The 17,765-nt window shown below is 36.7% G+C and overlaps 1 protein-coding gene across 4 annotated transcripts in view; it reads right to left on the bottom strand.

The window, feature by feature from the left end:
• Positions 1–16,931, bottom strand: part of LOC109096680 (stAR-related lipid transfer protein 13-like) — a 51,949-nt gene extending 35,018 nt beyond the window's left edge. The window contains exons 1-2 of one of the 4 annotated variants that reach the window (XM_042756384.1): positions 16,816–16,931; positions 15,285–15,315 (exon numbers count right to left, since the gene is read on the bottom strand). In XM_042756384.1, coding sequence (XP_042612318.1) covers positions 15,285–15,315; positions 16,816–16,860 — 76 coding nt within the window. In that variant the 5' untranslated portion in view covers positions 16,861–16,931. Of the gene's footprint in view, positions 1–6,093; positions 6,338–13,294; positions 13,685–15,284; positions 15,316–16,815 lie in introns of those variants that run through there. The other 3 variants (XM_042756383.1, XM_042756382.1, XM_042756385.1) reach the window with 3 other exon arrangements.
• Positions 16,932–17,765: the final 834 nt, after the last annotated feature.

The raw sequence follows: 17,765 nt of genomic DNA, 5'->3' as shown, positions 1-17,765 counted from the left end.
AGCAGAAGGAAAGCACTTCATCTCATTTTGAATGGACTTTAAGCGCCTGTTGGCATCACATATGTGCACTATCTGTGTGTGTGTGTGTGTGTGTGTGTGTGTGTGTGTGTGTGTGTGTGTGTGTGTGTGTGTGTGTGAGACGGGGGAGTGACCTTTGGTAAATTGAATGTAGTGTGAACCTGCTGTGTGCTGGCAGGGAGCTTACTTCATTCTCTGCATGTGTGAAAGTGTGTGCTTCTTGACCTGCTGTACCAAAAGCAGATGGTTTAAGATGACCAAGCTGATGTTGTGTGTGAAATCCAATGAGAGAGCCAAAGGAAATGAGCGAAAGGGAGGAAAAAAGAAAAAAGATGCAATCAAATTATGCCCCCATTTGGAAGTGGTCAGAAGTGAAGTTTCATCACTGCTCGCATGTAAGAATAATCAACTACATAAACGTTTTAAAATGATTATTAAAATAAAAATGGTGGTAATGATGTTGTATGATTTCATTATTGTTTGATCTGTTGGTACAGACATAAAAAAACAAAGCAAGCCACAAACAACGCCATAGTCATGGGAATACATGAACTTTCAAATTCAGAATCATCTATAATAAATACTGATAACACTTTACAATAAGACTCAATTGGTAAACGTATTATTATAGCTAACATTAAATAGCCTAACAATTAAATACACTTTTTCAGCATTTATTAATCTTGGTTAATATAATGTAATGTAAAAAAAGAGGACGACCAAGCAGTGTGTAGCTACTACTGCTGCACAAAATCATGCCAGAGATGAGAAACAAATAAGAAACACCCGAAAAATTAGCCAGTGTGAGACGCTCCAGTCCCCAGGAAATGCTGATCTATAGTACGTTTTTTTTTTTTTGTACACTTTTGTAGTTATGGTTGCAGAAGACTCATATTTTGAGTGCGATTCATTGAAAAAAAAAAAAAAACAGAAATAAGTCTAAATAAGAGTTAACGATTAACTTGCTTTTTTTTTTTCTATAGATATTGTGATAATATTGTTATCATGAATTATTTTTGCCACAATAATTCTGTAGTGAAAATCTGATATCGGGACAAGCCAATATAATATATATCAATTCATAAATATATTAATTTTCAAACTTTTAACAGTTAATCTATTATAAACCAGTACGAATTAACAATGAACAGTATATTTATAAATGAATATTAAAGGTTCAAGCTTCCACAGGCACAGATGACAGTTTAACTCAGCTGTGCCTGTGGAAGCTTGAACCTTTAATATTCAGAATCAGAAAGCGCTAATCAGATAACGGACTGTTTAACTCAGCTGTTATAGAGTCGGTTCTGTGCACTTCTATAACTGTCTGGTTTGGGTCAGCCAGCAAATCAGATATAGGAAGACTGCAACGGACTGTCAGGACAGCTGAAAGGATCATTTGTGTGCACCTGCCCAACTTTCAGGACTTGTACAACTCCAGAGTGAAGAAAGGGGCAGGTAACATCATCACAGACCCCTCTCATCCCGGACACAACCTGTTTGCACTTCTCCCCTCAGGCAGACGCTACAGACCTCTGTGCACTAGAACATGTAGGCATTTCCCCCATGCCATCTCCAGCTTAAAATCCAGCTTAAACAGAGAAATAACCAATTGTCTTCTGTGATTCATTCCTTAATAACTAATTATTGCCTCTCTCTCAAGAATTACTTAAATACATATACATATTTTTATATATACAACTGTATATACAGTAAATAATGCACAAATCTGTACATAAATGTTCTGTTCCAGATGCATATACCACATTATTATTTTTTTTTTTTTTGAGTTTTTTTCTTCTCCTAAGCTTTACCTATTTAAATGTTCTTTCTGTTCTCAATGTCAAATTAGTATATATGTTTGTACCAAGAGCTCCTAAAAAACCACAACAAATTCCTTGTGTGTTTGCATACACTTGGCGAATAAAGCTCTTTCTGATTCTGATTAATAAATGCTGTAAAAATGTTTAAGATTAGTTAATCATACCTAATACATTAATTAATGGAAAAAAAACTGACCTTTTTATTAGAGATGCACCGATCGATCAGCCATACACCCGTATCTGATCACAAACACCACCATCACTGAGCTCACAGCCGACCGTCTACACGCGGCTGTGAGCGCAAGCACGGCCGTGACATCATGCTCACAGCCGCATGCAAACTAGGGCTGGGTAAAAAAATATCGATATCTCGATATTAATCGATTCTCTTATTTATGGAACGATATCGATTCTTAAATCCCAAGAATCGATTAGTCTAGTCTGTCTTCAGATAATGAACAGAACATTGAAGGCCACTACCTATCCAATAAATCTCAAAAAGCATTGTGCTTTGTCGCTTTTAATATGAAACAGAGTCTCAGGTTTCAATTTATGTCCATTGAATTGCAGTATTCAAATAATAAATGCCGTTTTGGCACTGTTTAATCTGAAGTGACAGATCGCTGTAGCAGCGCCTCAGTTCAAAAGACGCAGCAGTGCGAGGCGCACGTGAACTAATCATATCATCCACATTAATACCAGCTTCAGCTCAAAATAAACATGAGTCACGACTAAACATCCAAAGGTAAGTTAAAAGAAAGAGTACAACTTTACAATCCGTATCTTGTCTCATGTAATCTCTCAATCAATGTTTCAGACGCGCAAAGACGTCAATATAACAGCTTGTAAACAATGACACATAATGTTACATTTACCTCAGAAACAAACATATTCGGTGACCATAAACTCATTAGTCAGATAGAAAAATAAACTGTAGAGAGGGGTATTTTGCTAAATATTTGCACCATATAACATATTCATTATAATATTTACTGTTCTTGTGTTTAATTTATGTTTGAATAAATCCATCAATTTTTTATGACATCCACAATTTAAGTTTTTATATTTAAAAAATATGAATTGAAGTAGAAATATTATTATTCAATTGTAACTTCTTTATTTTAAAAACTTCATTGTGTAATTTCAACCGTTGTATGCTATAGCTTATAAATCAGTCAATTTTAACCTTCAATATTATAGTAATGTAGTACCAAATGACTCTCATGTATATTTTACAGCATTAGTTAAGACATTTTTTCCCTTGACAAAATTTGGCATGTACTGTACCTGATATATATAAAATAAAATCATAAAATAATCGATATTGAATCAAATGGAATTGGTAATCTAATTGAATCGAAAGCTTGTGAATGAGAATTGAATCGAATCATGAAATTTGTGCCAAAACCTAGCCCTAATGAAAACATGTCGTTGGCGTGGAAGTTTTTTACTGTGAGTGAAGACAGAGAGTGAGACTAGTTTAATTTTCAATTTCAATTTCAATTTTATTTGTATAGCGCATTTACAACAGCCACCAGACTGACCAAAGTGCTTTGCAGAAGAGTAAGAATTTTACACATACACAAAAAAACAGACCACAAAAAAATTTCAAACCACCCATTTAAAAATTTAACATCACAGTAGTCAATACACTAAGGAAAACAAATAGGTTTTTAGCAAGGACTTAAAAATAGACAAGGAAGGGGCCGTTCTAATCTCTAAGGGCAGGGTATTCCAGAGTCGTGGCCCTGCCACCGAAAATGCACGCTCCCCTCTACGACCAACAAAGCCTGGTCACAGGATCGCAGGCTTCTAGACTGAGTATAAAGATAAAGTAGTTCAGATAGATAGACAGGAGCTTTGTTATGTAGGGATTAATATACACAGAGGAGAATTTTAAAGTCTATTCTCTGACAGATCGGCAACCAGTGTAGATATCTAAGAATTGGAGTGATGTGTTCATGTTTACGGCACTTTAAAAGAAGTCTGGCTGCAGCGTTTTGGACAAGATGAAGTTGCGCAATTTGAGATTTAGATATACCGCAATATAAGGAACTGCAGTTATCTAGATGAGATGTAACAAACGCATGAACAGCCATTTCTAGAGTTTTAGAAGTGAGAAAGTTTATAATTTTAGACAGTAAACGAAGCTGATAGAAACTGGACCCAATAACAGAAGAGATATGTCTATCAAATTTTAAATGCCTGTCAACAATAATAACTAGGTTCTGCACCCCTGAGGATGTAAAAACAGATAAACTTTCTAGCTCATTAATTAAAAAAAGATACTTTAACAAGTGAAATAATAATCTTTAACAATTTAAATTATAAAAATAAAATCTTGCTTATATATAATTAAAATAAAAATATTATGAAAATAAAATTTTGCTTGTATATGCTGTCAATTATAGTTCTTAGAAAAAAAATCGGAATCGGCAAAAATCGGTATCGGCAGATCACACTTACAAAAAATTGGAAATTGTAATCGGTGCATCTCTACTTTTTATAACACGTTACAAAAATATTTTGTATACATTTGCAGATTTTCAATCTGTTTCAACTTCCAAGACTCTGAAAAACAAAAGTCAAACTCAGTCTCCACTGATTGGATCCCTAACAAAGCCTCTATGTGTCTTCAGTCTTCCTGAAGTAGTTTCGGTTGAAAGCAAACAGCATTCAGGTCAGTGCTTTAACTAGTCCACTCCAGTGACCATTTCAAGAGGTCTTCTGATTTATTTCTTAATGTGCTAATGTACATTTTTGATAATTCTATGACATCTTTGTATCTCTGATAGAAATGAAAGGTCACAGACATGTCCAGAGGATCATCAGGAAAACACTGCGACTTTTGAGAAATGGACTAAGAAGCCTCTGTTTCTGAAAAGACTCTGTGTTCCGAAAGAGTCTGCATTTTGAAGAGTGTCTGTGCATTTCTGAAGAGCCCCTGTGTTCTTTAGAGGAGTTTCTGAGGAGTCTCCACCCTTTCCACAGAGTATCGCTATGCTCCCGAAGAACATAACTGCATTTGTGAACAAGCTGCTGTGGATTTCTGGATATTTATGGTACACGACTGATTCTTTATGAATTTAGACATCTCTTTGAAGAGAAACAGATCACATCCACACATACTGTTAAAGGAACAGTCCAACCAAAAATGAAACTTCTGTCATCATTTACTCACCTCATGTCGTTCCAATCCTGTATGACTTTTTCTTCTATGAAATATGAAAGAAGATATTTTGAGAAATGTTTCAGTGTTTTTTGTTAATACAATGGATGTCAATAGTAACCAAAACCACTTGATAACCAACATTCTTCAAAATATCTTCTTTAGTGTTCTGAAGAAGAAAGTCATACAGGTTTGGAGCAACATGGGGATGAATAAATGATGACAATTTACATTTTCAGGTGAACTCTCTCTTTAACACGATCTTGGCTTTGTTTTGAGTTCATATCAGTCATTTTAAGATGTTTAAATCTAAGCAGATCTAAGTAAAATGCTTTTAGATAGAAGCATCTGCTGCATGAATAAATAGCATCTAAGAAGTGTGTGTGTAGGGAAGGAAATGTTTTCTGTGCTCTACTGTGTGTGTGTTTGGCTGAATACAGTTCATTGTTCTTAGCAGTTCTCTGGCTTCTACCCACAATCCCAGAGTCCACCTCCACTTACACTTCTTCTACCAATCCTGTGTATGCCTCTCTTTCTCCTCTTACACTTCTCCTCTCATTCACCCAACAGACAAACAAATGTATGATTAACATTCTTCACTGACTGACATTAGGTTCAGGGTACAAAGGTCAAATTCTCATGAAACCCTTTGTGTCAGAAGCAGCGCTGCACTTCCACACCAGCTATTAAACACATTAGCCTCAATCCACACTCAAGGACATACACACATTTGCACACATACATACATACACACAGGATTGCAATGTCATAAGAAATTCTCCTACAATCTACAGCAGGGGTTTTCCAAATGGGGTTCGGGGACCTCCAGGGTCCTCAAGGTGGTGTTAGGGGGTCCGCGGGAAGGTCCAGTGAAAAATGGTGTATTAATAAAAAACGAATATAAAATCTACAGAATTTAATATTATTACTGTTTTGTCTTTCTAAAGACTGATAAGAAATCATGAAATCTCGGCGTTCTGAATCAAATCACATAGCTACAGAAAACTAGCCAACAACCCAAAGGCACTTAGTATGGAGACCAGAGCCAGACGCACTTAAGAATAAAGTGAGGTTAAAACTCACCGTGACCCTTTCGATGCTGTAGGGACGACCTCTCCATCCTAATCACTTAAAACTCCAGTGGTTCAACATTACGTGTTAACCTTTAAGAGACACAGAAAAGTGCCTGCAACAGCCATTCAAACACTTACAACCTGCCTAAAACCAACATACACTCATATATTTCCAAAAGGTCCAAGCAGAAAGGTATTTTTTATCCAAACAAGGCCATGGCGAAGTCACGTTTAACCAAATCGTCTCTGAGAAGCTGAGCAGGATCTGATTTACTGTGGCGTCAGTATCCTGAGGGGGAGGGATTGGGGCCTTCCTTCCCACCCCCCCACCCATTTACACCATCTGGTTCCTGAGACCAAATGTTCGGCCCTCAAAAACTCCTCCTCCACGTACCACACTACAGTCTGTGTGTTCTTGTGTGCCTCAACATGCCAAATGAGCTCAAGCGCCATAATCCAAACGGCCTGTCATTAGCCTTATTAGGGCTCTGTGTTAGGCCCTGAGGGACTGTTAGGTGCTTCATAAAGTTATTCAATTTGGTGAAGTGTAACATAACCAGCCCAAAGCCCAGCGACAATTAGACAAGGTGTTTACATGTGTGTTTCTGTGCTGAACATGGGGTGTGCGATGTAGACAAAAAAAAAAATAATCAAGGGAGAGGACTTGTGAATGGCTGAGAAAGTAACCCAATTGATGCTGGTATGATGAGCATAGTACACCGGGTAGTGCTGGACGATATGCTCTATAGTCATATCGTTCTATCCTTAGCCTGTGAGATCGCTGCTACACGATATTATCATGCAAATTTAATTATTTAGATTCATAGCCAGAGAGTGAACCAACTCAAGGGTAGTCCAAAAGCAGCCTAATGTTAAACTACACATAATCTTTTTAGTCAAGTAGCATACGGATGTCATGTCATAAAATATTTTTAATATGTCTGAATTTGTATTTAACATAATAACAATAAAAAAAATGTTGTGAGTTATGAATTATAATGCTTACATTTCCTCAGTTATTGAGGAAAGTTATGAGCATTTACATTATCAAAGAACATCATTACTGACATCGCACGTATATAAAAGCAGTACCTATGCATAGAGTTCACAATTTCACACGTAGCCACTGATTCAAACCGCTGATTCTTTCAGGAACGAAACAAGTCACTGTCGTTAAAATGTATAACTGAATCACTAACTCACCTGATTCATTTAAAAAATGCAGATACATTCATAATAAAACACTGCTTTGTGTTGCTCGGAGATGCGCAAGAACCAGAACTGACAATATTGTGCCTAAAATGTACTGGTAATTTTCTGCCAGGACATTATCCATTCATTTTTACAGACATTTCCATTAACCGTGAAAACACAATGCATTGAAGTGCAAATTTTTAAATATACTGTAGATAAAGCGCCTGTAAAAAATATCTGTATTGAAAACTACTTCCTTTTATTACAGTACATTGTGTCCTATTTTTACCAATTTTTTTTTTTTTTTTTACAGTGTAGTACTGAAAAATTACGGAGAGGAGTAGTTAAACGGAGCAAGTATGTCCTGATCAATTATGATTGGATCAAAGTTAGACAGTCTGAACAGTCATTTCCTGTTCCCTGGGATTTGCTGTCATTCCTTGGGTCCTGTGAGATTGAGGGGAAAGGAAAGGAGTGGTAAAGGAGAGGGAGAAGGACAGACAGTTCAGGAAACAAGGAATCAGACAGGAAAGCACAAAGGAAAATGTCACAGCACGAAAAGGGTGTGGCGATGTCATACACGCATCACTTCCTTTTCGATGGGCCTCTTTGATGTCTATCAGCAACAGACAGGCAACACGCAAACAAACTCATGCTCACAAACCCCAGATACAGAATGACGGGGTGCATGGCAAAAGTGAAACAGACCATGAGAAAATCACGAGTGTGAGACAGACAGACGATGTAATCTGAAAGAGGAAATGAATGACAGTGAGTGACTCAGCTATGCCCTCGCATTCCCAGAAACTGATGGACACTAAAATACAATCATTGTACGCTAAAGACAACATCAGCTCAATAACTGTGTCAAACTGAGCAGAAGATGGCCATGACAATGCATGGAGATTGTCATTGTATATATATATTATGTCATTGTGATCTTGTGTAACTATGGGACGAGAGGCCATATATACCTGAAAATAAACTAAACTCAAACTGAAACATGACAATCGGCTCACTTTCTTACACACTATCACTTTACATATGCGCACCTATTCATACACAGAGCATTATCACATCAGCACACACACGGGCCTTCTGCTACACACAGCATTTCCACTTCAAACACAAACACAGCATGAAAAACATGCATGCACACACAAATCTAGCAAGAAGACCAGAAAAAAAAAAAGTCTAAAACCGCTTCAAACGCTTCAGATTTCTTCAAATGTGTGCATTTTTAAGCAGTATGCATTTAGAACTTGTTGCAAACCCAAACTATTGACTGGTCTTAAATGATCCAACATGACAAAGAGATTTATTCAATCTAAACAAAAAAAGCAAATCCAATCAAATCTACAATCTTTACGAGTCGAGACCCGAGAGTTGAGACCTTGTTAGAGTTACTGTTAGAGTTAAGACCTTCACACCAACTCAAATGTTCTGCATGAAAATTTGGTCCGATTTTCACATGTGTGATCTTAGTTCTGACCAGTGGCAGACAGGATGAATGAAAATGCCAATTCACTCTCTGACACCAAAGCCCCTTTCACACTGCGATTCCGGAAAATACACGGGTAATGTGTCCCAGCAATTGTTCCCGTCCCGCTACACTATACCCCTCCCACACCACAATTCAATACACTAAACATAACACGCGCGTGCGTTCACACACAACCTGTAAAGGTCCCGTGAAGACACGTGATATCAGGGTGTAACGTGTAATGTACGAGTCGAAAACGCTAGACACGTTAACTACGATCACTACGACACGGCATTATTTGTGGCTTTTGTTCACACAGCGCTCGCTCCGGGACTGAACCCGGCAACATTACTAGGTCCCCAACACGGGATCAATCCCGGGATGTGTTTGTGTTCACACAGAAGGCGACCCGGCAATGTTCCGGCAATATTCCAGGTCCAACGTGCAGTGTGAAAGGGGCTGAAGTGGCATTTTTAGAAAAGTAGTAATAGCCCAGTTACCCCTGTACACAAAGTGCTGCTCAACTTTGCGTTTCTGAAGCAAAATAGTCTGGTCACGAGTGGTACCACTTTGTAGGACATGTGACCAAAAGTGTGAATCTTATTGGTTGGTCCGTTTTCTTTGCAGTGCAATTAATATATATATATATATATATATATATATATATATATATATATATATATATATATATATATATATATATATAAAGATTAGATTAGATAAGATTTACCTCTCTGTGTAAAAAAATAAAAATAAAAAAAGTACCTGTATTAACAAATTAAAATGTTCATTTCAAAACATTTAAACACCAAATACTTCTCTGTCTGGGAACATAGAACCGTTTTTATTCCAAGCCTGTTCCAAACACTAATTGCTAAAGAGTAACTGCACTAATGACTCACTTATTGAACCACACATTATTACTTTAATCATATCTGACATCTGAAATTACCTCATCATTCATAAACTATTATTACATTTCTTATGATTTCCATCCATGTAAATCAGCTGGAACGAAGGAAGGAAGAAATCAATCAATCAAAGCATAAATCACTTAAACAATGAATGAATCTATAAATGGATCGATCCCTCTATCAATCCTAATCTACAACCATTTATTTAAAGAATTACAGACCAGAAAAAGGGAAAACATGACACTTCCATGTAAACATAAATTGTCACAGAAACCTTAGAATACTTAGGACCATTTCACTGGACTCTCCCTAGTCAAAATCACTATCATCATCCAAGATCAGCAGGCTGAAACACAAGGTACCATCAAACATGCAGCGTGTGGACAGTCTACTCACCAGCCTATTTGGTCTAGAGCTCCAGGAACAGCTGTTACTTAAGTATTTCCCTTACACACACACTCACGAGCACAAGCACACACACAAGATGTTTCTGCATGGTCATAACTGCAGTGACCTTTCTTTAACAAGGCCCCAGAAATTCAGCACACACACAGTGATGAGAAAGAGAAAAATAATGAAACAATGTGAGAACTTCGTACACGATCAGCTTCCTCTTGCAGAGGCCTGTGGGCTGTTTGAACTTCACTATTTGTTTGCCTTGTACTTTCATGCCCTTTTTTGAATGTATGTGTCTGTTGTGTTGTGATAAGCAGCTCTCACTAAGGTTCTTGCAGCAGGGCTTGAAAAACAGTGGTTTGCTCTGTGGCATTTTACAGCTGTCTGGATACAGATGACAAACATAGGAGCAGAAATCAACATCATCAAACACACAGTTATTTTCAGATGCACCCAAGAAGATCAGAGTATCAATTTTATTTAGTCTAGCCAGACCACGGAGACCTCATCAGACCAATGTGCCTGACCAAATATCGACCCAACAGGACAAGATACAACGGAGATCTCATATATCACTGTTTGACTTTCATATATACAAATGTAAAAAAAAATTCATATATACAAATGTATGAAAAAATAAAAGTTAAAAATGTCTTTTTATGTCTATTAATATACAGACATATCAACAAATATATTTTACTGGTATTTTTGTGTGTTTAATACCAAAGAACAAGGAGGAGGACACAAGATGATAGGATTCTTTAAACTGTTTTGCTGTCACCTCTTTTGATTGAACTCCTGTGTTCAGTGATGCGATCCCTTAAACGCCAAAACGTTTCTCCGACAAACTTTTTTTTACTGGGGCATTGTATTAAACATATGAAATTTTTGGTACTGTATTCGATTCAAGTTTTCAATAGTTGTGCCATTTTTATAACATTTGACTGCAATTTACTAATACATGACTTCCGCTGAAACTTCTAATATACACAATGTTTCAAATTATTCAAAACAAGTAGCATAAGAATACAATAAAATTACTGATGACTTAAATTTCCACCTCCCTCATAAAAGTCTAGAGATCACATTAATCTCATCTCACAAGGAAAAGTAGGTGGACCAAAAGCTATTAGTCTCTCTCCTTCTCTCTGGATGTGACAAGGTCAGTCAATCCAGCCTTTTTTCTGTAATAAAGTTAATATTTAGGTGAACCACACAGTCTTTTTTTTATGTTGCAATACTGGAATGTAATGCTTGCTTCCTCTCAGCTGACATTCTGCAGAGGTTATTACTGTACGTCAAACAACACCCAACAACCGAAAGAAACCTAGAGAGAAGAACCATCCACAAGCTCAAACCATGAAGCCACAGCAGCACATATGACATGCTCGCTGCCTCCATTCAGAAGAGTCATATCATATTCCGCTCTGCATATCTTTCTGAGGGATCCCAACATTTGAAACTAGTGGCTGAAGTTTTATTGTAAGATCTTTGATCATTTCAGTTTGATCTTAACAGTTTGTGAATGTGCAATGCACAATGCAATTATGCTTTTTAAAGAGCCTATTATTAAATTTTGGTCAAGGTAAAACTATATTGTAACTCAACAGGAAAACATGAACATCTAGTGAAACAGTAAATTTAATCTAATTTTGCTTGCAAAATTGGGACTCTTAAAGACACAGTGGCAAAAAATAAAGGTAAAAGTTAAAGGTAGGAAAATGTTCATTAAAAACTAAATTAATAGTTTTTAACATAACTTTATAAGCAAAAATATAAAGACATCCAAAATTAAAGACACTCAAAACACTGTGTGTGTGTGTGTGTGTGTGTCCCATTTATTTTAAATCCCATTTATTTGAAATACTCTGGTTAAAGATAAACCTGCTCATCACATGCTCATCATAAGCCCATCAAATGAATCACATGAAAGAGGAAACGCTAATTTTCTGTAAAAGCATTTGACTTCTGAAACTCCTCCATTTAAGGTCCAAAATCCCTTCAACAATGACAAACACATCCCTGCCCTCTGGGGCAAACAATTCAACATGATAAAAGTCCACTGGAACTAGCTAACTAATTCTAAAGACAGGCGTGCACTTCTACAAAGGGTTAATTACAGCAACTAAAAATCTCATTAAGATAATCACAGTCTCAATGGAAATGGGAAACTCGCACTGTCATGTTTGTAACGAGATCAGCAGAAAGTTGTCTTGTAAAAAAAACAAAAAACATTCTGGGATTGTTATAAGACCAGACATGTGAACACATAAATGACAGTTATGTTTATTGAAGGCAATTTCAGATTCGTTCCCTCTTTCTTTCTCCAGATAAAAGCTTTGCGGGAAGCCAAAGGTGATTATTAGCAGCACTATGTTGATGTATATGGATGCACAAACAGTGGCCGTGTCTCAACACCAACTAAGATTCCTTTCTAAACAGCATTTCTGACCATCATGCACGTGTGCAGCAACTGTCTAGGCAGGAAGCTCATCATGTTTTGAAACACAGCGAGTGTGAGCACAGACTCGAACTCATCTCTCTCACACCCAGCTCTTTATACATTCATTCTCCACGGTCGCGTGCGTGTGGCAGTGGGCCTCTAACAGATAAAAGGATCTCTTATTTCAGCTGCATGCAAAAACGTGGCAGCGCGTGCACACTGAAGTAACTGTATTAAAGCTGACCCTGACATTTTACCGTGATAAACACAGCTTTAGCCCAAAATATCATATTACTATGCTTAAAGTTATTGTTTCTACAACAAAAAAAAAGTCTTACTGGACTGTAAAATTAGTTGTGCATTAGCCTATTGTCATTAAAAAGAAATACGTCATGAAAACATTCTAACACCTTTTAAGCAGAATACTTATGTAATCAATGTGATGTAATCAGCTTTACTAAATATGCTATTGGGGGAAACCATGGTTACCACGGTATATGTCCGAGGACTCAGCAATGCATTAAGGAAACCTCAAGGTTAGTCGTTACTGAATTTGCACAATATTTCATGACATATATATTTTATAATAATGTACCAAACATATCTGGTTTATTATTAAATGAAACGCCAAAAACCCTAGAGAAAGCAATCCTGGGTACACTGTCGAGCCCCGTTTAGAGGTTTTAACAGACTGACTCGTTGCTGTCTCACCCGATGCCTTAAGAAAATCTAATTTTCCTTTAAAGAAAAAAAAAATAAATGCATTTTCTGTATAACTTACTCGCTATCTGCCGCTGTTTCGCATTCCTCCGCAGTAAAGTCAGGGCTCTGTATGTTGATTCTCTGAACTGTGAAGTTAGAGATCGCGCGTGTTGGCCATTTCGGCTTTTATCCATTTCCAAACTCCTTTGCCAACTCTCTCCTGACTTCTGAACTCAACTTTTAACCCCGGAATTCTTCTTTGTTAGACTCTTGAGGCGCACGAAGTCTTAGTCCTGAGACGAAGCAGGGGTTATTCATGCTGCTCCATCACTTAAACACTATCACTATCGATTCATTTCTTTAAAAACTTTAATCAAAAGGACTTTCCGTGGACGCTGCCCTGTAACCATTCAAACCGCTAAGCATCACGGGACATGAAGTCTCTTCACGTGTGCGTCTTTTGACTGTAGTAGTTTTCCGTGATGACGCCGAGCGGACTTTTTCAAACAGTCGCGAGCTGTTTAAACTGATGTAATGCCTATTTTTATCTGTCTTGGTTTATAAGGACACACTTTAAATGCACCCAGGTCAAGTCCATTACTTTTCAACTTTAATTTTATAATTGAACAGAAACATTTTCACAAGACGCATTAAGAATCTCTACACTGGTATGGACAAATACAATTTATTTTATAATATAAAAAAACCTAATAGACGTCAAACATAAACTTCTTGCATAAATAGTGATAATTCATGTTTAATTTTAACTAGCTTTTTATATAATTTAAATCTAGCTATTTTTTTTTTTCACATAATATGTCTCTTTTTTTTCCTCACGTCCTGGTTAAAAACTCTAGCATAAAAGAGTGGTTACAGCCATATAACAACAAATTAACAAATCATTTGAATTTGTTTAAATAACATTTAATTTTGAATGGGTTGGCCTGATGATGCTGCTGCCATTGTGGACTGATACTTCCCAAACTTTAATCTGAATGAAACTGAAATGAAATCTATGTGACTGAATAGATATCTAATCTGAAGTTAAATCAGAAGGACTGAAGAACATTTCTAAAGTTTGTACACATGCCAGAGAACAGTGACCAGATGAAGCAATCAAACTGAGTGAATAAACATTAAGAGATCCTGACAGCATTAAAGAACCAAGCTATCGCCCATGTGGACAAAACATGGCTTGTCTGTGTGTATAATTTACACCAAAAACAACCACACACATGTGTCTGTTTGCTGAGCTCGTTCATTTGCATAGGTTGTGGGGACCTTTGCAAATTAGGATGAGCTACAAACATTCTAATTATAGAGTCAAATAAACCATACTCATAAAGTCCCAGCAGAAACTAAACACAGTGTGCCTAAAATATGCTCCACAAAGGGACTGACCAATATTTGTTAGTCTGATCATTTTTAAACTAGAACAAGAAAAGACTCATTATGAGTCTTATTTTAATGTTCCTTCAAAGATCAGCAGGTCCACGTAAAATCAAAACATATAAATATAAAATAAAAGCCATATATATTTCTATTTGTGTTTTTCATAGCATGCACTTCCAGAGAGTGGCTCCTATGGCACATGAGGAAGCCCTGTGCCTCACAGTCTGTGGGGAATGATTACACATTAGATATCTACCATGCCATCTGAGGTGTGTTATAAATAGTATGAGCTACTTTCTGTGTCACATGATCCAAAGACTGGAGACTACCATGACTTTCCTAAAATGCAACTGGGTGACAACCACAGCAGATCACTGCATGGAGAGGGTAGAGGTCAGGAAGCAGATACAGATCAATCGATATCAAGAAAGTAGCATTAGAGTTTAAAACAGAACCATGGGATATTTCCTCCATATAATCTACTTTGTTTTACATACATTTTATTAACAGTTACAGTAAAGACTGTTATACATTCCTTAGTATGTTGTTTAAGACTGAATTGTGTACATTTCAATGCCGGGAAATCACACAGTGTTTTTCTAGGTGCACTAGCAAGTGCCATGGTAATGTTGTTGGTGGCAAAACCATTCAGCTGTAATAAAATCTCACATCTTTACCTGATCTCTGGACACGACAGCAGGTCAGCTTCTGAAACATCAGGGGAAAAAAATGTTACAATCATATTTGATGGAATTTTACAAGAAGATCTTTGTGTCTACTTTTCTCTGGGTGCTCTCACTTTGTGCATCACCTTGATAAAATAAACCCTTAATAACAAGGACACTTGAAGTATACAATTAGTGTGGCCTGTATGGGGTCTTCTTAAAGAAATTAATACTTTCATTCAGCAAAGATGCAATAAAGCGATCAAAAGTAAAAATGAAGACTTTTACAATGTTTAAAAAGATTTCTTTTTTCAATCAACATGATATGAAGAGGCTGTTCCCAGTCAGCCGGTCTTATCAACATTTTATATATATATATATATATATATATATATATATATATATAATATATATAGTATATATATATAAAAATGTTGATTGAAAATATAAATATTTTTAACATTGTAATTTTTTTAACATCTCTCATTTTCAGAGATAAAATAAAAACAGTAAGTCTTCATGTACATATATGAAGACTTAATATATATATATATACACCACACACACACACCTTCAATTTGTTCAGTATATTAAATTCCAATTATATTAAAAATTCCATTTGCAGTATCTGAAATAATATATATATATATATATATATAATATACATATAGTATTTATTGCATTTTTTATCTCTGAAATTCTGCCCAACATCTAATTTTTTAGTAACAGTTTGTTGTGTGTGTGTGTGTGTGTGTGTGTGTGTGTGTGTGTGTGTGTGTGTGTGTGTGTGTGTGTGTGTGTGTGTGTGTGTGTGTGTGTGCCCCTAAATCAAAGTGTAATTCTCCAGTAATTTCAGTTGAACAGACATTCCACTGTATCCAAAGTCTGCAACGAAAAAAAAAAAAAACTAAATATATCAGGATCTCTCACTTAGGAACGTTGTGATGTCATAGGGTTTGCAGTGTAGCCTATTGGCTGAGCCATCCGGAAAGGGTGAATGGATGCTTTTAAAAAAGACGTTGCCCTGGTAACAAAGTTTTGGCTGATTCCCACCTCACTAAGAGCAGCCAGTGAGTGAGTCCAGTTCAGCAAATGATCATTTCCTACGCCCACTGCTCCACCCAAAACACTTACACATGCTCACAAAGTGCCTTCTAACAACTATTCACACAGTATATGCTAAAAAACATTTCTTTTCAAGAACAAAAACATTCAGATCATAAGCTTTTAAGAGTTGTTTCCCTTACACAAGTTCTGTTGCAGTACTATGGTACAGTGATGGTAGCATATGATATTTATATGCCATAGTATTAAAAGGACACATAGAGCCTCCAAAAACTTGTAACACCATGGTAACTTTTAGTACTGTTTGTTAGTGTTCAGAGACCATAACAACACAGAGGCTAAGTAAGAGCAGCTGCTTCGTTTCTCAGATAGACCTGATCTTGACAGCTGTCAGTCAAAGCATGACTCCCTGTTTTCTTGTGCTTTTAAAGCTATACTTTGTGTTTTGCGTATCTCTCTCAGTCTCTCTCTGTCTTACCTTAGCCTGGTTGATGAGTGCTCTGAGGCAGTTGACAAAAGCCATGTTCACAGATACCCACACCGAGGGTCAGGTTCAAAAGGTCGAGGCTGAACAGTCATGAAGGTTGCCGTGTGAGTCTGTGCACATTAACGGCTCTCTGAGAGTCTGAAGATCTGGAGTTCAGTGGCTTGAAGAGGCAGATAGGGAGGGGCCACAAGGCCATATTTCAGCTGGCCAAGAGGAGAGATTCCCTGCATACCACTGTAGCTAGCACTAAATGCTAACACACAGCGGGAAGCATTGAAGCCCAGCCGGAACTGCTCTCAGAACAGAGAGACCATACTGAGAATAGTACACCTCATCGTCCCAATGTTATTCCAGTCTTGTATTATTTTCTTGCTTCAGTTAAATACAAAAGGAGAGGCTAGCCAGAATGAGCAACTCTTATTTTACACCATTTCTAATTCCTCACAAGGACTAAAAAGATTTGTGAGCTTAAATTTAAGTCTGTTCCACGCACAAAACTATTATTTGACTTCCAAAGACTTGGGAAATAGCATATTTAACACTCCAAAATATATTCAGATTTAGCTAGCTTCATTGGAATGGTAAAAACTTTACTGTGAATTACAAACCCATTTTAACTGCTATATATAATGTTGTTAAATTTAATTTGTTACATTATTATTTTACTACAGAAGTATTTTATGCCTGTTACACAGTCTCATTTTCCAGTTGGTGGTCCTGTCCCACAGATTGCACTTTTAATGTGGATGGACTTATGATGGAATTATTTGCTGTGAGAATTACTCTAAACCAAGAATTCCCAAACCTTTTTGTCAGCCGAACCCATCTGACCTACAAATACAAATTATAGCTTTAACAGTTTAAATTATATAAATATAAAATAAAGTCAGTGTTTCTGTTCCTGGATGCCTGTCTAAAATGTAAATTTTGGATGCCCCCTA

Source organism: Cyprinus carpio, chromosome A5, assembly GCF_018340385.1.
Source record: "Cyprinus carpio isolate SPL01 chromosome A5, ASM1834038v1, whole genome shotgun sequence".
Classification (NCBI taxonomy): domain Eukaryota; kingdom Metazoa; phylum Chordata; class Actinopteri; order Cypriniformes; family Cyprinidae; genus Cyprinus; species Cyprinus carpio.
Note: the sequence above shows the minus strand (reverse complement) of the source record. Positions and strands in the feature narration are given on the sequence as shown.